This window comes from Nannospalax galili, unplaced genomic scaffold, assembly GCF_000622305.1.
Source record: "Nannospalax galili isolate Female #2095 unplaced genomic scaffold, S.galili_v1.0 scaffold490, whole genome shotgun sequence".
Taxonomy (NCBI): domain Eukaryota; kingdom Metazoa; phylum Chordata; class Mammalia; order Rodentia; family Spalacidae; genus Nannospalax; species Nannospalax galili.
In genome coordinates this window covers 1,823,597-1,845,364 of record NW_008329666.1, presented here as the reverse complement: position 1 = coordinate 1,845,364, position 21,768 = coordinate 1,823,597, and the positions used below count along the sequence as shown (strand labels likewise).

At 41.1% G+C, this 21,768-nt stretch overlaps 1 protein-coding gene and 1 long non-coding RNA gene across 3 annotated transcripts in view; one reads left to right on the top strand and one right to left on the bottom strand.

The window, feature by feature from the left end:
- Positions 1-20,666, bottom strand: part of LOC115071708 — a 25,104-nt gene extending 4,438 nt beyond the window's left edge. Inside the window, exons 1-2 of the long non-coding RNA XR_003850795.1 lie at positions 20,628-20,666; positions 19,606-19,646 (exon numbers count right to left, since the gene is read on the bottom strand). This is a non-coding gene — a long non-coding RNA (uncharacterized LOC115071708). The remainder of the gene's footprint in view (positions 1-19,605; positions 19,647-20,627) is intronic.
- Ctxn3 (cortexin 3) lies at positions 5,460-15,990 on the top strand. Of its 2 annotated transcripts, none has more exons than XM_008840918.3 (3): positions 5,460-6,146; positions 9,839-9,917; positions 13,583-15,990. In XM_008840918.3, the coding sequence occupies exon 3, from the start codon at positions 13,682-13,684 to the stop codon at positions 13,922-13,924; it is 243 nt and encodes an 80-aa protein (XP_008839140.1). In that variant the 5' UTR covers positions 5,460-6,146; positions 9,839-9,917; positions 13,583-13,681; the 3' UTR covers positions 13,925-15,990. The 2 variants fall into 2 exon arrangements, with proteins under 2 accessions (XP_008839140.1, XP_017655609.1); XM_017800120.2 differs by lacking the exon at positions 5,460-6,146 and adding an exon at positions 8,889-9,229.
- Positions 20,667-21,768: the final 1,102 nt, after the last annotated feature.

Genomic DNA, 21,768 nt, shown 5'->3' with positions numbered 1-21,768 from the left:
CAAAGTGGAGATCTTTTTTAAACGTTGGAACCTCATTTAATTTTATGTCTTATAGAGTTTATAATGAGTAAAAGATTATATAAGCGTAATAATTCATCTGTAAACCTAGAAATGTACAGCCAATTTTGAAAGAAATGCTTCTTAGCTCTGGAAATTGTTATTGAATATGTCAATGCTGTTGTAATGAAATGCTTCTTCTAAGTATGTGGTTATTAAATAAATAATTAAAAAAATAAAAAATGAAAAGACTTCGTATGTCTCTATTCCTGTTGTTTATGCCCATTTCCTCCTTTCCCTGCCCCTCTCATTGTTCATCCAGAGACCGTTCTTCTGACTCTCCGTCTCATAGTTAAATCAGATTCTTCATGAGTAAAAAGATGTGATAGGGTCTTCTTCTCCATTACCGTCCCTTGCTCCTCCCTCCCCCTTTAAAGCCCTATTTCTCCTCGTGTGTGTGTGTGTGTGTGTGCGCGCGCGCGCGCGCTCGTGTGTATACAATATTTAAATCCACATTCTGCATATAAGGGAAAACAATATTTGTCTCTATGAGCTTGGGTTATTTTTCTTGACATCACCACCTCTTTAATGGCAGGTAAAAAGGGGTAGAAGAGAAGGATAAAGACAGATTGTGTTTTGAGTGGAATTTCAGGCCAAGGGATCTCAGTGTAGAACTTAAGGATTTTTTCTAATGATGGCCTCATAGATTTAATCATATTTTCAAAGAAGCCTGTGATATCCAAAATTTTAAGCTTAAGGCTGTTTCTTACATAGTTAAAACATTTACTATGGCAAAATATTAAAGAATGGTAAAAATTCAATAACAACATTTTTCAGTGTTTCCTTCATAGACCCTACATCAGCAGTCCTGAACATGTTTTATTCAGAATACAGATTCTTGGCCTTGCTGAATTATTTGGGTCCAAACTTTTCCAAATATGCATGCTTGACAAGTTTATGAGATCATTTAATATAGTATATAACAGATATACATATGATTTACAATATTTACATACTTCTGCATATAAATATATAATATGTATCATTTACTGGCAAAAATTATAGAAAGTAGTCTTCCTACAAAATTTGGAACATAGAACTGGAAGAGAAAGATGTTCTATGTCTGTTACATAACTGAAATTCTTTATTGCGCCCACTGAAATACTGAAACACTTGTAAAGTTAAATATTTTTTCAAGCAGTCACTGAGCACATCTGTAAGCTCTAGTGCTGAGCCACTAAAATTTGCATTAGGTGCCCATGTACGACAACTTCTGTTTATTATCCCTTCCTCAGCCTCCTTTCCCGTCATTTCTAAAAGTTCGAATATCAGAAACTAAGATTGGTTTTCCACAACTTTTTTCACAAGCACTTTTTAAATGCTTCAGGTGATATTTTCTCCTCTGGGCGTTTTCAAATTGATTTTTCAGTGGAAAGACTTTCAATTCCAGAATCTTGTCAGGTATCGGAGGCAAGCCAGCCAGCCAGTTATTCCCTGGGTCATTCTGTTTCATTTTCTCAATCATCATAATGTCCTAAGCTGTGTGGTGCTCTTACTGTCCACACAGAAGCGCTCCCATTCCAAAATACAGCTGTGGAACAGAAGGAAAGGATCATTCCAAAATGATGGCCCAGAAATGTAGGCGAATGGTTGTATAAAACTTTAATTGGCACTTTATATGACATTTTAAAGGCATTAAGTGTTTCAAAGCCATTAAGAAAATTGTTATTATTGTAAAAGTCAGCTTAAAAGAATAACATCACCCACCAGGCTGTCAACTGCAAAATAGTTAACTGTGAATAGTCCACAGTGGTGCCCACGTGCTTTCATACTGCAATTAGAACTAAGAGCTTAAATATCGCACTATTTTCTGTAAATAGAAATACTGCTTAGTTTGGGTGAAGCTATTCCTCAAGGTTGGAGGTGAGCTTTTGCGTGAGCATGTTGCCATTTCTTTCTACATGCTTTCATATGTTGACTTACACAGGGAAGAACAGACAAGCTTAATTCTGTAGACCTGTCTACAAGCCTCACAGGTGCTGAGCGCTATCACTGTTTTATTCCTTTCAGCTACGTTTGCACTGAATTGCAGTATTGTCTGGTCCTCATCTTCATGTCAATCCTTCTCTGTTGTAGATTCATCAGCTACCAGCTGAGCATTCAGTGTAGCACAGATGTGGATGCAGAATCATGTTCAAGAAAATATCAAACCAAGAGGCTGCCAGTCTGTTGGACTCTAATCTGCTTGCTTTTAATAATGATTAAATACGGCCCTAGTTCTTAAGGTTGGAGTGAGTATTATTAAACTTCCCCCAGCATCCCCTCAAATTCTGAATGCTCACTGAGTTGTGAAGAGAGGTGATTGGACACATAAACTTACACTTCAACTGGGCAAAAATCAAACATATATTAAAAATTGAATTAATCTTGATTTTTTAAAAAATCCTTTATGTAGTACAATATATTTATTTTATTATTAACCTAGGAGACATAGAAATAAAAATAGCATACACAAACTGGCCCATTTCTTTTGTATGGATTAAAAGAGGTGGAGTCGGAGCACAGTGCTGGACTGCTGCTTTTCCATCCTCACTCCCCACTTACAGCAGTTGTGTGAATGAGTGTCAGAAGGCCAAAGAGAGGCTATGAAGAGAGGAGGCACTAACGAAGAAGCCCCTGAGGATGAGATGTCTGACCTTGCCTGTCACCTCAGCCCATGTCTTCTGAAGAGCCTCCCTTCAAATGAGCGCTCAGTCCTGTCTGATGTTGCCATGAGCAAGGAAAATTAACAGAAAGGAGTGCCTCTGCTTGAGCATTTGGAAGCCACTGGTGATCATGTGAGATCATGATCTATAGCGAGGGGAGGGCAAAAGGCCAGTGTCTGTGGGTGAGCAGCGAAGGGAGAGGTTAGGAAATGGAATTTAGTAGAAGTGGGCTAGTCTATTTGGAAGCTCAGCAGCCATACCTAGAAGCTGACATTCTCCAGCCCTGACCAGGGTGCTTCCTACAGTTGTCCAGTGTACCACTTGAGCAAACATAAACAGGGACCTGGAACCCATGCTGTTTATTCTTTGTAACAGTTAACATGACATATGACACTAATTATAAACTTGAATGTTTTTGAATAAGTGAAATAAAATAAATATATTAAATAAATATATAAGAAGTACCCTGAATTCCTAGTCCTCTAATCTCAGCCTCCTGAGTGTTGGGATTACAGGCATGCACCACCACTACTTACTGTAAGGATTTTACACACACACACACACACACACACACACACACACACACACACACACACACGGTGACTACCAACCATCTAAAACTCCAGTTCCAGGGGATCCAATACCCTTTTCTGGCCTCTGTGGGCTTTACATATGCATGATACACTTACAGACATGCAGCTAAAACACTCATACACTTAAAATAAAAATAAATAAATAAAATGTTTTAAAAGACCCATGATTGATTATATTTTAAAGCTTGAACTAAGAATTTAATTTATTTTTTAAAAAATTAATCAGAATAACAAGAAACACAATGCATAAAATGTTTTAAAAGACCCATGATTGATTATATTTTAAAGCTTGAACTAAGAATTTATTTTTTAAAAAATTAATCAGAATAACAAGAAACACAATAATAACTCCAATACTGCCATGTGTTGGTGTAACTCTGGTGGTTTATGAAGCCTCTTTTGTTCTTACAGATTTTCTGTAGCGATATGGAAAAGTGCAGTATGGAACATCAAGGAAAGGACTGTAAACTAAAGAACTTTACAGAGGAAGCTTGGAATCAGAATGTCAGAAAAGCTCTTAGAGTCCATTCCTAACTGACCTGAACCCATAATATTTGTGGTTATAGAGAGACTAGACATAAACCTTGAAGTTACTTATGAGGGCTAAATGGAAGTGTGGCATAGATAACAACAATTTTTGTCTCATGAAATCAGACTACCACACTGCAGCCTCGTGTGGTTCTGCAGCATTCTGGCTCCCTACTTAAAAGCTATACCAGAGAACCTAAAGTTTGGACAGAATTCAAAGAAGAGCTATAAAGATTATTAAAGACAGAAGGCACGGGGCCTACTATGAAATATTCAAATGGAATTGTATAAATCCTTATTGTTTCAGAATGCACGGTGATTCATATAACATAGCTACACGGCGGGAAGGAAGGGCACATTCCAATGATTCGCATTGTACTTATTTTCTAAAAGAAATAGTCTGGCTTCAAGTAGAGCCCAGATCATCAGCTAGTCTTTGGTTTATCTAGTTCAACTTCCTTGTGGTAGCTAATGACTGATTTTTTTTTTCTTCTTTGTAGCAAGAACAGAAAGAAATGTACCAACCTAGTTAGACTAAGTAAGTAGTGGAGGAGTTAAACAGAGGTTGTCACAGGAGGTTGGAGAAACAGCTTCCCTGGAGAGTTTAAAAATAGGCCCAGATTCATCTCTCTAACTAACACAGAGGTGGTTTCAGCCTGTGGAGTTGCTGGAGGACAGCTGTGGGCCCTCTATGAATCTATAGGCTGAGACAGCTCTATGAGTCTATAGCTGAGACCAGTTCTGAGGGAAAGGCCTCTTTGGCATGGCGAGCCACAGAAATGCAGGCTCTTTTCTGACTCATTGCTTTCTGACCACATGGAATAAGTACGTAAGTGAGGGTAGGTCTGAATGCTCCCTGCACTGTACCACAGCTTGGCATTGCCAAGACAGGTGACACCCTCCTCAGCACCGTCACATTTCAAATGAAGAAAACCTGGGGAAAGAGCTTCCATGCTTTCTTGAGGTCACACTCATGTCACACACGAATTCTGCTATTAGACCCTCACACTCAGTCCTAGATTCCAAGAGCCTTGGGGTCTAAGGCATCTTCGGGGTCACTGCCTGGTGCTCATAGAGGCAGCTGTCTTCTTAGTTGTGAACTGCATTCTAGTCTCCCAGGGCTGCTTAGTAATGGCTGTTTCTCCCCAGGGAGGAGGCAGCAGAGCTGACAGGCACAGAGGTGGCTTTAAATATCATACACATCATCGTTTGGTGGGTGGGTGTGTGGTTGCTAACTATGCTTCTTCCACTTCTACAAGGGAAGTGGTGAGCTGCCAAAAAACGAGGAGGTTCCTTCTTACGGATTATGTTGAATTCTTTCCAGAGAAGTGGGGTTTATTTTTCTTACAAACAAGAATTTTATCCTAAAATACTTTCTAAATGTATCTAGGCATCATACAGAAGGAAAATAATTTGAATATTATGCTGTGCAGCTAGAGGCTGAATATGACAACAGCTTTCTCTCCACGGAGTCTTATCTGTTTTATTTATCAGGTCTCAGGTGGCCTGTGTGGGGTAGGGTATCTACCAGAGCCACAGTTCTTCTGCCCAGCCAAAGAGATACCAGACCTGGCCACCTGCAGCCCAGGATATTTATAAACAGGGTGAAAATATGATTGATTCTTTTTAAATCATTATTTCCTCTTTTCCTCTCATATATGCTGCTTGGCTTGTCTATAAGGTCGTTTCATTTTCTTTAGGAAAAGGAGCCTTAGTCTCCCAAATGCTAAGTTGATGCCCTTCCCTAGAAGTCTTTCCATTCACTGAGTTGGCCTGAAGGTCATAAAACCATAATCAATATGAAGGCTGGGTGCTGCAAGGTGCAAATTGACAGACCCAAAGAGGAACAGTGTCAACAATCAATAGAGAAGAGAGTACAGGTGGATTTACGACTTTGATTTTGGAAAAGGCATGGGAATGCCCAGTGATGCTTTTCCCTGTGCTCTGTTTGAATGTTAATGTTTTCTTGAGGATGATTTCAGACACACTGCTAGGATACTGCCTCTACTCACTGAAGCAGAATCCTCTTAAGAGTTGCTGAGGCAGAACTGAAATCATGGCTTGCCTCAAAGAAGCAGCTGTATTGACCGCTAACGATGCTCACATAGAAAGACGATGCTCCTTTAACTAGAGGTTTTAATGGGGAGTTTCTAAGCCTGAAACAGCAGCTCTAGAGCTGGGGTGTGCCATCAGCTGCTCATAACTACCACTGCCTACTGCTTGAACTCGGCTTGATCGGGAAGAATGGAAACTAAACATGCTTCTAACTACCTGTAAATGTTCCACCAGGAAATGGATCAAGCATTTGATCAGCCAGACCCAGGTACTGAATCATAGCTGTGTCTTTGGTGGGCTAATTAGATGCTTTTCTGTAACTTTGCGATTTATGCATGAGCAGTAATCACAGATACCTTTTGGGTCTAAGTTCTGAATTTAAATCTAGTTGTTAAAGTCTAATTAAACAGTAACTAGGAAAAGTTAATCCAAGAGGGTAGACTGTAACGGTGACTTCCTTTTTAAAGAGCATCATAAGTTTACTGTGGTAAAGGATAAAGAAATAGGAAAATGGGCTTTTTTCTTTCCTAAGCTGCAGTAAATTATTCCTGAAAGCTGTTGTGTTTTTCTCCCTTTATGTGATGCATCCAACTTTCTGAAAGGTAACAAGGATGTTTTGATTTGTTTACAAAGGCTCACAATTCAACAACTAAGGAGTGCTGACCCCTGAGTGACAAGCACTGGGCAGCAGTAGCCTTTAGAGGTGTCTGTGAACAGTCTTTTCCACTATGAAACACACAAGGGAAGAGGAAAGCCAAGAAGCACGATAGGCTCTGTTTGAAGTTCGAAGTCCTAGTTTACCAAGGGTGCCTTCTGATAGCCCCGTTGCTGCCCGAGTACCTCAGGGTCTCTTTCTGATGTTGTCAGCAGGGCTGCAGCTTTGCCCTGCAGTCTCTTTAAAACTCTCCAAGCAGGTGTTAGAAGCTGATGTTAATGAACAGCAGCTGAGACTAAGGCTCAGGTTGCAGCACCGGGTTCCCTGCTGACCCAGGGGTAACAGCAGCAGAGACAGAGTCCACTCCCAAACCTAAGCGTCTGTGTCTGCAGGCTGATTTTGCAGGGCTGAGCAGAGAGACCTCCAGTACAGCAGTGGGGGAAGGCAACCGTTCTGAAACTGCCTGTTGACATTTTGTAGTTGACCACTGTTCCATGTTTTTAATATCATTACTTGTGAGCTTTCTAGTGGCTTCGAGTCTTTTTTTCAAGAGTATAAAATAATACCCACCCTTAGACCTCCTGTGAATTTTGAAGCATGGTGCAGGCATAGTATTGGAATAAGAGGGGTATATTTAGGAGAGAGAAAAAAAAGAATATAGAGAATGTCATGTATTTATGTCAACCAAAAATAAGGGCAGAGTGGGAAGATTTAAAATGTATGAAATGTTGGAGAGTGCCAGGAAATCATTACCTGAAGTTCTTGACTGGTCATCTGGGGCCATGAATTCTTTGAATTTGTAGGAAACATTTTGAATCACTGTGTGTATATTCAAGCATGTATATACTGTTCAGTGGGCCAATGTGCAGGGTCTCCAAAAGATTCACAAGAGATCCCCATAATGACTGGATGACAATACTTGAATAGAGTTCTCATGGCTTGAAAAGCTGTTAATTATTTGGTTCTTATTGAGATGATGAAGTGGTCTGTATGCAGGGCTCACAATTGTAGGAGGAGATGGACAGTAGGTCACCTGGGAGGTTTGCATACCTGGAATGGGTGAGTCAGAGTAAGTGTGTAGGGGAGACTTCAGTCCTACAAGTAGGGGTATAGTCGAGGCTTTCTCTAGCACAAAAGTACAGACTGACTCTACTTAGCCTCAATCTCAGAATATGGGTTTCCCGAATCCTTGAAAGTTGTGTTCCCATTTCAGTAGTCAGTTTGGAGCTGTTGCTGAATAGTTCAACACTTTGGGTATGTTCGTCTTTGCCAGGCACTGCAAATTCAGGCCTGCCTAGCTAGCCAATTCCCTTCCTGTTCATCTACAATCTGTCTCCCTGGTCTTCTAGGTAAATATTAACAAGATACACAGGATGCCTCCATAGGACAAAGTCTCCCACATCTCTCTGTAAAATGGACAAGCCTATGAGATTTCTTGTTCAATGGACAAGCTGTTTTTACATGTCAAGTCATGAAATTTTTGGCCTAGAAGTTTAAAAAATTGGGCACAGCAATTATGTGGTTTGGGAATACTTAAAATACAGACAACATTGCTTAACTGTGCCCAGTATGCCATTGACAGCAGACGAAAGAGACCTTCAACTCATCCCAGCACATCAGAGAAAACTTGGGGTCCTGCTTTTTCTGGAGGAAGGGAAGGTGCCACTCTTTGGTAACTGGGGAGTCTATTCATAAATCTCCATGCCTCTGTGTGCTTGTTTGCATCATAGAAATTAGAAACAAATCTTACTTTGCACAAAAATGATTGAGAGAGAAAACACCCATTCGCCACTGCTTATCACTGAACACCCAGCATGCGCTCAGCAGGGCTGCCAACAACCACAGCTATTTTAACTACTGCCATCAAAGACCATTGCAGGAGGGAAGGCGCCTGAGCCCATAACCATACATGTAAGGCTGCAGTCAAGGGTCTGTGCACCTTTCCCCAGAGCAAGGTGGCAAATGCACTTAACTGATTGTGTTGCTTTCCCTTTAAAAATAAGAAATGTGTTTTGGCTTTCTCATAAAAAGTATTTTTCCTTTTTGTGAAACTGCATAATGAGATGCAAATTAAATAAAACATCCAAGGGATCCCAGCCCGAGAAGGGTGCCTGTCGACATTAATAGTTCTGTGTAAGGCATTAGAATCCAGTGTATTTTAAAGGGCTGCATTTCTTTTTCAAAAGGGAGATTATGTAAGAATGACCCTTTCAATAGAAGGGTAGCTGCCTATCTCTGGCTGGTTTTTACATTGTATCTTGGACCCCACCCATCAGCACTGCAGCCAGGAAAAATTTCAAGAGCCAAATAACTATCAGCTTTTCAAATCATAAGATCTATTAAAGTGTCATGGTGACTTGAACTGTCTGTGATTCTTTGAAACAAGATCTATTTCTAACACAATGGTCTCATATTTCAGTTTGGCTGAATGACATGTGCTCTTTATCCTTTCATTGAATCAGTTAGCTGGAAACACGAATTTTAAATTCAGTTCCCTGGACTTATTATAAAGGGGCCAGAGATTTGATCCAACCTATATTCAAAAAGACACTGACCCCAGAACAGTAAGAAATTCCTCAGGAACTTATTGTTTAATATTGAGAAAGAAACAAACACCATTGACACTTGTCCAACCAGTGCTGCCGAGTGCAGAGGGCAGAGCAGGAAGCACCATCCTTGGTGAAGGAAGGAGACTGGTAAGTCCTCCTTGGAGGCCTAGTTGGTGAAGATCTTGAGGTGGGGGGAGAGAGAGAGAGAGAGAGAGAGAGAGAGAGAGAGAGAGAGAGAAACACACAGGTGGAAAGAGAAGAGGAGGTGAACCTTGTGTGTAGAACCTGGAGGTGTTCAAACAACAGGGGTGTTCCAACAAGCTGCCAAATAAGCAAAAAGAACATTCTCCTCAGGTGTCCCTAGACCCTTCACCTGGGAAATTTTTTTATCAATATGCTGGTCATTTTACTGGAAATCAAATGTGATTTGATACCTTTTCCATTTTAAACTTATGAAGCTAATTTAATATCTTAGAAAACTCCACTGCTATAGTATATACTGCTCTGTGGTCCAGGAGCTATCAGAGGACACTTAGACAGTTACTAAAACTAGGCGAGTGGCCAACAGTGAGAATGGGCCTGAGATGGGTTGTTTACGGGTGCCAGAGAAGCACTTCAGGGTACCGCATGCTTCATCAGTAGCACAGTCCAGGGAGCCTGACTTGAAGAAAGGGGAGTATTATATGATTTTTTAATGAATATTTTAATCAAAGTTTTCTTGAACTGGTATTAAAATTAGACTTTTTTTTTCCTGAGCATTTACAAAGGAAACTGACAGAGGGAGGATACAGATGCACTGCATGATGGGGAAGGGCCCTCAGGACCAAACACTGCTGTGAGTAACTGTGGTTCTTCCTTCTACTTAAAACAACTGCCATGTGTCATTAGGAAGACTTAACAACAGTCATGCCAAAATTGCCTGGGATAATTGGCTTTCCTGAATTTATTTGTTCATATAAAATAAAGTTCTTATTGTTCGGTTAAAAACAATCCTGAACATTTTGAAAAAATCATTTTTACTAAAAAAATTTTTTTTTTTTTACTTTAAGACAGGCATTTATAAATATAAGTGAATAGTTTATGTTGTGGTAGTTGAGTGATGAGGTTGATCTCATCATTCTCTTTTTCTGATGTTTCCTTCAGTTTAAACATGCTGTTGAACATTCTAAATTTGTAAATTATTGATTAGCTGATTGTAGGCTTCAAATCAAGCAGCCTCTTCTAGAAATTTCAATCAGTTCTAAGGACATTTGTGAAGTAGTTGGCATTTGTCTCTGGGCCTCCCCATCCCTCACCCCCTTGTGACCATCTCCTGTTCATCTCCTCTCCACCCACTATATTTCCACTTGCTCGTGCACCCCAGACTACTTCTCTGCCGGGTCTTGGCACTCCTTTCCCGTCCCGGTTTTCCTCCCATTTGTTGCATCTCCACCCCCCTATTTCCTGTACCTCTTCCTCCTCACAGTAGGGCAGCCCTCAAGGACAAATTCCTGCTCATAGAGTTCATGTGTCATTTTCCTTGTTGAAACACTGCAATTCCATAAGAGGCGTTATTTAGTATGAACTTGGCCACCATGGTATCCTGGGAGAGGAGAGGCTTACAATTCATGATGTGCTATAGAACCTTCAAAAATGACTTCACTTGTATTTTCTTGTCAGTTAGGTCAATCAATCAATCAATCAATCAATCAATTAATCAATCATCACTTATCTATATGCAGGCTTCTCAAAGATCGCCAGGTTGTGAAAAAGGATTGATCACACTTTGCCTGCTGCTGCTCCTCCTTCCCTCTCTTCCTTTCTCCTTCTTTCTTTTTTGGGGGTTCTAAGGATAGAACCAGGGCCTCAGCTATGCTAACTAATCTGTCACTGAATTACATCCTCAACTACATCTTGCTTTTTAATCAGGAGAGGGTAGTAACACTGCAAATTAAAATTGGCTCTTAAGCCATGTTAATAGTTGGCATGGCTGTGGAGAAGTGATGTACCGAGGCCGTCATGAGAAGACAGAAGTGGATGCAGGCAGTTTGACAAGGGATGAGATTGCGTGCTGGGGTTCTGGAATGGCTGCCCAGTGCTGCAGCCGCTGAACAGATCGTGTCCCATTTCTTGATCCTGAGTTACCAGTGACACCTAGGAAGTACAGGACAATGATCTAGGGAAAAAAGGAGCTGACACTTGCCCATTGGAAGAAGGTTGGTGAAGACTGGTCCTGGGTGCCAAGATGGCTCTCGGTCACACACCAGCAGTGGGAAAGGGAGGGGGCTGAAGAAGGTTTTGCTGTGCTGCTTGGCCTGTTTGTGTCTCGGTTCATTCCCACAGGCCTAGAGAATCAATATCTCTCTCTCCCTCCCTCCCTCCCTCCCTCCCTCCTGCTTCCCTGATTTCATTGACCTTCACAGATCTCAGATATCCTTAATGCTGTAGTTTTATAGAATTAATTATCTTTTCTTGTCTTACATTGCCTTTTGGGATCATGCATTGTTTTTCTAAAGAGCTTTTTAGAAATGCATACCTATCTCAGCTCTGTTGAGAAGAGAGACAGGACTCTGACTTCATTTGGTATGGAGGAAAACCAGATATAGACTGGGATTCTAGTGAACAAGAAGGAGAGTAGAGGTCACAAGGGACGGAGCCAGAAGGATGGGAGGAGGCAAGAAAGAGCACCCAAGGCATGTGCTTACCCACCATCAGATGGCTCTCCCTCGTGCTGGCCTTTGGAGCATTGTATATTTGAAATGATTATGTCCAATGTGCGTATTTGGGGTGGCTACAGATGGCCCTAGTCTGCAGTGCTAAGGAAGTTGCATTGGAGGCTCTGGCCACCCTTCTGCCCTCATCCTCTACAGACCCTGCGGGAATCTATGCCTAAGGCTGGGAAGGTGTTTTAAAAATAAGCAAATCCAAGCCAAACCCAATCTCATCAATATCTTCTATATTCCTAAGGAGCTTATTTCTTTTTAAAATACAGTTAAGTTTTATCTCAACTTTGCTTTAAAGCAAACATGAATCATAAGTGAGTTTTGCAACTATTCTAGTCTTTAGGAAAAAATTTAAAGTGATAGAGCCATAAAAGAATCCATTACTCCCGAACTGGTAACTCCATCCTCCCAGACACTGGTGGTTATTCTCTTTGTATACTGCTTTTAAAGAGGGGATTTTATATTTGCTGAAGTATCAAATTGCATGCACTCTGTTATTATGATGACTAAAGGTTCACTGAAGGGATGATTGTAAGCTAACTGAGGAAGTAGTACATTGAAGCTTTAGGTCATAATTTCTATCATATTTGGTTGCTTACTTTCATTGAGCATAATGTCTTTACAGTCCTGTTCATTTCTATTGCAATGACTCTATTATATATTTTGTCTTAGAGGAAAAATCAAAATACTTATGTCATCTGACCTTCTGTATTCACAAAATTTGATTTGAATTGATTTAGCATAGTACCTGAAGCTTTTATATTCTATTATTTGCTTTCAAAAGTAAATAGTGATATTTAAAGTCTTGATTTTTCACCATTAAAATGAAATAGTGATAACTTGCCCCCCCCCTTTCTCTCTCTCTCTTTCCCAAGTGGTCTTAAGTGGTAGGAAGCTGCTGTTGAGAAAACTGTCCTTTTACAAATGTGCTTGATCAATTCTTTTCCCTGTGCTCAATTCTCTAAGCGCTTCCCAGGGTCAAGTATTGAACTAGGTCTTTGTTGTTGAAGAAGAAAGAAAAGCACCTTTTTTGATGGTTTAGGAGTTGAAGGCGCCTCCTTCTCCCTCAGCTCCGGCGTCAGAGGCAAAGGGGAGGCAGTGTAGCTCCCTTCGTCCTGTCTTAAGTGAGGCAACACTTTGTTTTCTTCTCTTCTCTTTTTACACTTTTCAAAGGCTGTTCATAGACATTCATCTTTACCATCACACCAAGAGATATGCAGGCAATTCTAGATGCTTTTTTTTCCTTTTTATAACTCACCGACCTCTCTGAGGTCCCAAGCTCATTTTCTAGTAAAGTGGGAGCCAACATCCAAAGCCCTTTCCTCGTCTCGGCCTCCTCACACGGGGGCTGTTTAGATCCCTGTTTTTATGACTAATGAATGCCAAGTTTATCACAGTCCTGGCAAACAGCTGGTGCTCACCTGCTGATTATCATGAATATCATAAGGATATGAGAGCAACATGACAGGATGAGGCTGAAGGAGACCTGGGCAGGGAGGCCAGGCTTGCCTATCAGGTTGACAGCACACATGGAGGTCATTACTTTGCACATTTCTTGTCTTCTGTGTGATAGCTGTATTCTCAGCCTATCCCTCTTGATCTCAAGTGGTCTTTCTGAGGACAATCGGGAGATTTAATGCAAGAGTAAAATTCTTCCTTGTAATCACACAGAATTAAGTGTCTGAGGCAAAGAGAAATTGGTGTACAGATTTCTTCTGAGAACCATGACTGTGAGTCTAGAAAACCAGGTTACCATCCAATAGTCATGTCCTTTCCTTCTCTTTCTTTCTTCCTGAAGATAACTCAACCTCTCCAGGGAGCAACCACCATGAATTCCGCAGACTGATGATGGAAAAAAGGGGAACCAGGAGATTCTGTGCTCAGGATTCCCTGGACGATGGATGGAGGACAGGCCGGCCCTACGCCCTTGGTGCCCCATGGAAACTTATCAGATTCTAGCATGTCTCTTGAACAGAAAACAACATTCGTTTTTGTGATTTTGTTGTTTATCTTCTTGGGTATCCTCATTGTCAGGTGCTTTCGGATTCTTCTAGACCCGTACCGGAGCATGCCAACCTCAACCTGGGCTGATGGTCTTGAAGGCCTGGAGAAAGGACAATTTGACCATGCCCTTGCTTAGCAGGAACATAGCAGCATCTCCCAAGAGGTGAAGGGCTTCATGACTGGGCAAATATTCCTTTTTGCTAACGTTCTCAACAAATCAAATTTTAACACTATCTGGTCCTAGGAAAATGATTCATTTCACAAACGTGCACTCGGGTTATAGGTTTCTTATTTGAGGATGACGGAAAGTTTACATTACTAACCCGAAATAGGAAGGTATAAATGTCTTCGGTTACTGCATGTTGCTGAAGGTACGATTGTAAAACCAAGAACACCAACACTGATGTAGACTTTGCTATAAAGCAAAGCACTGCTTCATCAGAACAGAGAAAAATAGATTAGAAAAAATCTGAACTGAGTCTGAGGACCTGGCTCAAAAGAGACTACCTTCCTCTAACCATGTCTCCCAGTTTTATCTTGTAGGCGTCTGGGCAGATGGAGGAAGACTGTGTGGAGACAGTCTCAAGTGGCTTTTCCTTTCCTTCCGAAGCAGGGAGCACTGGGAAGACATGGTTCTTTCCTTAGTGACCACCAATGAGAATATCACTTTAGTTTTTAAGTAAAATTCAATTCAAAGGGTACAGAGTTTTGAAATTCTCTACTGGGCCTAGTAGTCTCTGTTTATGACTAACACCTATAGAGGCACATACTTATAGCTTGAACTTACCTTCCGTAGTGATGGAAGCAATCAGTTGCAACTACAATTTCAAGATTTTCTTCCCAAGGGAAGCGAATTGGTTAGTGGGGAGAAGACTTAAAATTGTAAGAGGAACACAGGTGTATGACAACATGTAGTCACCAAATAAAACTTTTCAAGAAACAGTGACATTTCCTCTCATTTCACCAAGACTGGTGTACTAAGGATGATGTGTGGACTGAATGGTAACATTTTCCCAAGAAAGAAGAAAACAAGCAAGAAGAAGGAATGATCCTCCAGTTCGAGTCATTCCTATCCTGTTTCATGAAGGACACCTACAAACTGTTCTGCACAGATACAGCCTATTCGAGAAGGGGCTTATTAGGAATGAGGAGGGGAATTGGGGAAGGAACAGGTGGACAAAGGAGGGAAACAAACGGCATCAATATACTTGTATGAAAATGTCACAGTGGTGCACAAGTAGTGAAAGAAGGCCTGTGACCAAAGCATTGTTCAAATGACACCTCAGAATTATCTGGGGAGCTTAATATATATACCGTTTTATTATAAATGTATAAAACTCATGGTAAGAATCTATGAAACAATATGGAAGAACATAAAAAGAAATACCAGTCTCAGACACACGGTGATTGAGATTAGCCTGGAATACATGAGAGCCCGTTAAATTAGCATGTAAACAAAAAGAACCAGTCAAAATCCTACCTTAGATTACCTCACACCTCACTTCCTCCAGGATATACCACAGCCTTCATCTAAGGGGTTGATTCTATAGATTTGGGTTAGTGAACAATAGGAAGTAGAGAGAGAGATGGGTGTGGGCCATAAAATGAAGTGAAGAAAATGTCCCAGGAGATGGTAGTTCAGTGTGATAATTCCTATCTATGTGCTTGGTATAAAGCTTATGTAATGCAAGTTATAAAATAAATTAGACCTTGACCTAAGAGGACACAGGTGTCTTGGATGTGTTCAAGGAGAGGGAGGAGGGCAAACCACAGAATAAGGAGGTGGTGGAGGTGCTGACACAAGTGAGGGAGTCGGGACTAGGAGAGCCTGGCTGGAGTGGACAGTGAGGAGGTGGGAGGAACTTGGGAGGGACAACAGTGGCTCTGGCACCCACTGGTGGTGTTGGGAGACTTTGTAGACTAATGAGAGGCAAGATGGAATGAAGGGCTGTGTGGTAGTTCTGGCTTCTACTTCTTCCTCAGGGTAACGCCAGGTTCTATTTTTATAAGGGGAATAGACAGAAATAGCCACCTGCCCTCTGTGAGGCCTTTAACTCTAGGCATTGCCAGAACGCGCCCCAGGCTGCCCCAAGCTTGCTCTTCTTGCCTGCTCCCTTTCCGCCCTACTCTAGTTTTCCTTTTTGTTCTCAGCTTGCACTTCCTTGTTCCATCTCCCCTCACTGAGTCTTCCCTGATCCTGCATCCAGAACAAGAATACCATAACAAATGATAAAAAGCTTTGGCTCTTCAGAATAAACTGATCCTCCTGTGAGAAGGGCTCACTGTTGTAATTACTCTCAGCTCCTTGGGGTAAGCCACATTTTCTCAAAAGGTCACATAAGCCCTCCCTCTCTTGGCTTTCTGGCTACAGGACTTAGAGTACAGCATTTTGCCTAGCTTACAAGGTATTTATAACAAGATCGTCTGGCCTTAATCATGTACATTGTGTCTCAGAATGAGAATTAAAACAAAACTTTCCCAAGGTCACTCTAGAAGAGATTTGCCTTTTGATTCAGAATAATGTGGCAAAGCTCTAAAGCACAATTCCATGGTTTATGTCCTTCAAGACAGTTCAAGCTCTCCATCAACACTCTCTCTAAGAGACCTCTTAAAATACCTTTAACAGGTGTAAAGAGGGTTAACTTGGGGGTAGAAGGTGATAAACTTGACTCATAAGTAGTGCTAGTAGATTCATAAGCAGTCCAAGATGTAGCATTCTACCATTTTCAAGGATTAAGGCAGAAGCAAAAAATATAATTTTAAGAGGCAGAAGTTATATCCTATAGATCTTTACATATACAGAAATCATCTATTCAAGTTCTTTTATTGTTTTCATTGCACAGTATGATATTCAAACACTGAAACTTTTATATTGTAAGTATATTGATAAATTTGGGTGCTGAAAAAAACTCACCATAAGTAGTTTAAAACTGAGCTTTGTGATTTCAAGATGTCAATTTTCAGAATTGACATGTAAAACGTATTGAAAGTGGATTCTTTTCAAAAATTCTTATACACCCCAAAGCATTTTGTAAAGTCTGGTATCTGGCTGTCAGGTGGGTGTCTTGTGTATTGATTGATCACAAAGATGTATAGCAGAGCCAGAAACACTGCCCAGAACACTGGACATGTGCAATCCAGAATCAAACTGGCCTGTGCTGGAGACATTATTTGCCTGGAAAAGAACCTTCTAAGCTTTATTTGCACATCTTGTTTCTGAAAAGGAGAAATGAATTTTCTAGGGAAATGTCTACTCTGTAGACATAAGTCCTTCCTGTCCTGCAGTTGCTTTGGATGAATGAGCCAGGACCCAACACTTCAGCCCATCTGGGGTCCGTTCCAGTCCAGGGGTATTTACACACACACACACACACACACACACACACACACACACGGTGATCTGCTGGATTTAGCTTAGAGCAGAAATTTGCCTCCAGTTTCCTGCTGCAAATGAATACTCATGCCATGCCACAAAGCATCATAAAATCCTCCCAAATCCCTCTATTCCACAGGCTTTTCTGATATGACAACTAATGTTTCTCTGCACATACTGTCCTCTCCCAAACCCTTTCATCAGCCCCAGAACACCAAGGTTATGCCAGTTTTTAAAGAAGCAAATTTTCATAGGTTCTTGAGAGTTCGAAAAACTACAAAGAAACATGGCTATCATCCAAGACAAACGTCTCACTTTACACACAAAGTAGCAGAGACCAGGTCCCATGACACCCTGTCTCTTCTCCATCACTGGTTATAGTTGCATCATGTCCAGAATAATTCAAACCCAAATCACCAGCTAGTAAATCCAAGCATGAAAATATCCATTTGCTAACTGACCTGAGAGTTGCAACAAATTTAGCCTCTTTTAGCAGCAGGGGAAAGGAGCAAGCATCTGTTGATTCTGAAAAGGAAGGCTTGCAGCTGATTTTTTTATATAATATCCTGGAACTTCAGTTAAAGTGTCAGAATCATGTCTAATTAGATTGCAGTACAGATTCTCAAAACACAGAATAATCAATCTAGGATAAGGCTTCCAAGTTTATTTCTTAGCTGAAGGAGCATGACAAACAAGGGAGATTCTAACGGTGTTCAAAAGAGACTGTGGGCACTGCCCTGTCCACAGTCATCAAAGAGAAGCCTGGGTCCTGAGCCCAAGCTTCAGAGACATATAGTCTGATGAAGTAGCTCAAGTTTGAAAGTGAACTTTATCCTTTCCTATTTTGCCTTTTTTTTCTTTGATATAGTAATCTCTTCCCCCATCACCTTAGCTGCAGTTTGTTTTCAGCAGTTTAAGTGGCCAGCGATCAACTGCAGTCTGAAAATATTAAATGGAAAATTCCGGAAGTAAACAGAGGCAATATTCACATACTTGAAAAAAAAAAAAAGAAAAGAGGGGCTGGAGAGATGGCTCAGCAGTGAAGAGCACTGGTTGTTCTTGCAGGAAACTTGAGTTTGAGTCCCAGCACCCCAAAAATGGCTAACAACCATCCTTAACTCTGGTTCCAGGAGAATCTGAAGCTCTCTTCTGACCTCTGTGGCATTGCATGACATGGGTGCACTTACATGCATGCAGGCAATATACTCATACACATAAAAAATAAAAATAATAAAAATAAATAATAAAAAGACTATATTGTGATAATTGTTTTACCTTAGTAGTAGTTACTCTTAACCCTTTGCTGTCTCTGATTTATAAAATAAACTTTAAAAATTATTTATTTATATTTTTATTTTATGGTACGAGTGTATTACCTGTATGTAGGTAGATGCACCCGTGTTGTGCAATGCTGCAGAGGTCAGAAGAGGCATTGGATCCCCTGGAATTGGAGTTACAGGTGGTTGTTAGCTGTCATGGGGGTACTGGGAACCGAACCCAGGTCCTCTGCAAGAGCAGCCAGTGTTCTCAACCGCTGAGCCATCTCTCCAGCCCCATGCATATTTTTCTTAATGATCAGTGACAAATAGTAGTCTGGCTTCCTCCTGATCACATCCCAAGTCATCAGGTATCCATTGCATTTTGCGAATCCTTCTCTGCCAGAAGGTCTCCTACCGCACTTTTCACCCCTGGATCTTGTTTTGTTGTCTAGAATGACAGAGGTTTCTGGGTTTTTTTTGTTGTTGTTGTTGTTTTTTTTTTTGTTTTTTTTTTTTTTTTTTTTTGTCTTTTTGAGACAGGGTCTTCCTGTAGCCCTAACTGGCTTAGAACTCACTATGTAGACCAGGCTGGCCTTGAACTCACAGAGATCTGCCTGCCTCTGCCTCCCCAGTGCTGGGATTAAAGGTGTGCGCCACCACGCCCGGCCCTCTGTTATTCTTTAGCATGACTACTCTCAAGGTGTAGTTATTGCAGAAAACCTTTCTCCATGGGTCTCTCCTATTTCCACGTGTCTTTCTGGCAAAGGTCCTTGTTTTCCTTTTTGAAGAGGTTTGATTTGAGATGGTTTCTGTTTCTCCCAGAAAAATAACTGAGCATGTTTGTTTCCAGTCAATTACAAAGGACTGGAGTTACCTAGGTTTGAGGTTTCTTTCCCATCAAGTAACCCACTGTATAAGCAAGCACCAACCACCCTTCCTTGAGTAGCTGGATGGGACCTGGGTGAGGGCACAGGAAATGCTGATATTGCATTCCTCCTGTGACTGCGAGTAATAAACTGCCTTTTGTCTCTGACCCAAAAGTCTGTGTCATGTCAGCATCCATGGAACTGTGGCAGACTGACTGATTAGCCTGCACTGTGGACAGCTACAGCCACTCAGAGCAAACATTTCCATTCCTTTCAATCATGCTTCATGCTGTCAAAGTGAACCATCTCTTGCTCTTACCAAAGTCTGGATGTTTATTGGTTTCACTGTGACTCTAGTATCTAGAAAGAAAAAATAAAGTCATATAGTCTGGTTAGGCTGAATCAAACCAAATTGATACATTTTAAAAATTTATTTTTCACAATCAGAAAGTTATCTTTTATGATGATGTTATATGACCTCTACTCTAACAAGTTTCTAAAAAAATCACAGTGTCAAGATACTGCATCAAAGGACAACTTATCCAAAATTCCTCATTAAATTGGAGTCTACTATTGCAATTTTGCTGGCTTCTTGTGTGATAAGCTGAACTGGATCCTTTGCTAAGCAGAGAGAAAACTGTTTCATAATTAATCTTGCCCTTTGACGCTTCTAACAGGCATATAAGGAATTCTGGCCGCTCTCCCCCATCCCTGTCTCCTTCCCACTGTTGCATTTTCTGCTCTGAAAACCATATGTTGTAAGGCTGTCCAAGATGAGATGATCCTGTAGTCAGTCACATAATTATCAAGCTACATTAAAAGTCATTCTAAACTCTTAACATTTCCTACCTCTCTAAAGCAGAATTTTCCCTATGGTAGGGGTATGTCAAATATTACTACAGGATTCCTATACATATATTTTCACCCAAGTCCAAGAACTACAAATTTTCCTTCCCAAATTTAATTTTAATATTGCTCCATTATCCTAAATGCCTTATAATCTGATTCTTCTATTACATTCACTGTGCTCTTATCTTTGTATCTTCTATGCATTTGGCACAAGCCACCTATATATTTATTCACATTGATGATTAAATCTTGAACACAGCAAAGAGAGAGAGAAGAAGGAGGAGAGAGGAGAGAGAGAAGAAAGAGGAGAGGGGGAGAGAGGAGAGAAAAGAGAAAGGAGGGAGAGAGAGAGAAAGAGAGAGAGAGAGAGAGAGAGACAGACAGACAGACACCCCGGGCCTTGCTGCTGAGAGCCCGATGCATTTATGAAGTAAGTTGGCAGCATCATTATAAGTAACTGCTCCCCATGGGACACTCCAAGGAGACACTTACAAGGAGACCAAGAAGTGAGATGACTCCCTTAAAGTCTGCATCAGAAGGCAAGGAAACCACCAAAGCAACATTTAGTAGTTTCCAGAGCACAGACAAAAATGTCACGAATTCAGACTGGCAAGTGGGAGACAGCAGGGACTCTGCCCACATTAGCTTGGCCCCATGCCCACCTCTCTGTCTCACTCTGTAACTCCGGTTGGGGAGGGGGAGCATTTTGTACAGTGTATGACTCAGAAAAATTTCTGGTAGGAGCAGCCATCAGCCCCCTGTCAATTAGCTTCAGAGAGCTGCAAGAGTGAGTGCGTGCAGACTTGGGATGTGGGCTCATTATCACTGCACATGGACCCAGGGAGGAGGCTTCTTAACTTGAGGGCTGGGGATGTGGCTCAGTGGTAGACTCCTGCTTAGCATATCCAAGGCCTTGAGCTCAAGCTCCAGGAAAAACAATCACTTAATTTCTCTCAGCCTCACTTTTTAAGTTGTAAATTGAGAAGTTTGTGTTAGTCTCCAAATCCCTTTTACTTTCCAACACAACGTTGGGAACCGCTTTATTGAATGCCAGTGTGAAAGAGGTTTGAAGAACTCCTGTGTATGTCCTAGTCAACCAGTCTATGTGAAGTCATGTGGAAATCTGAATCCAGTTTGCCACAAATGCTTCCCTGTCTACGGAACAGCACCAGAAATCAGGCCAACAGAGAACACTATAAAAATACAGAAGACTTAGGAAGCAAAAATCAATACTTAAATGGAGTTAGTATCCTGTTGAAACTGTTGCTACCATTATTGCTTCTAAGAAGCTACCCCAAAAAGTGATTTTTAGAGGGTAAAAAAGTAGCCTTTGACAAGAACTGTGGAGTTGATTTAATATGCTGTTTTACTGCATTTTGTTTTAGACAAATAGCCCATTCCCTTCAACCTTCACTCTTTTTGTGACCTTGGGAAAGTTAGTTAACTTTTTTTATATCGAATTTCTTCATTTCTGAAGACATAATAGAGGGCTGGTCAGATGGTTCAGTGGATAAGAGTGTTTGCTACTCCTGCGTGAGGACTTGTGTTCAGATCCCAATGCCAGGTAAAATGGGCAGGGCCACGTCTGCTTATAACCCCAGTACTGTGGCAGGGGTGGGGGTGGTGGGGGTGG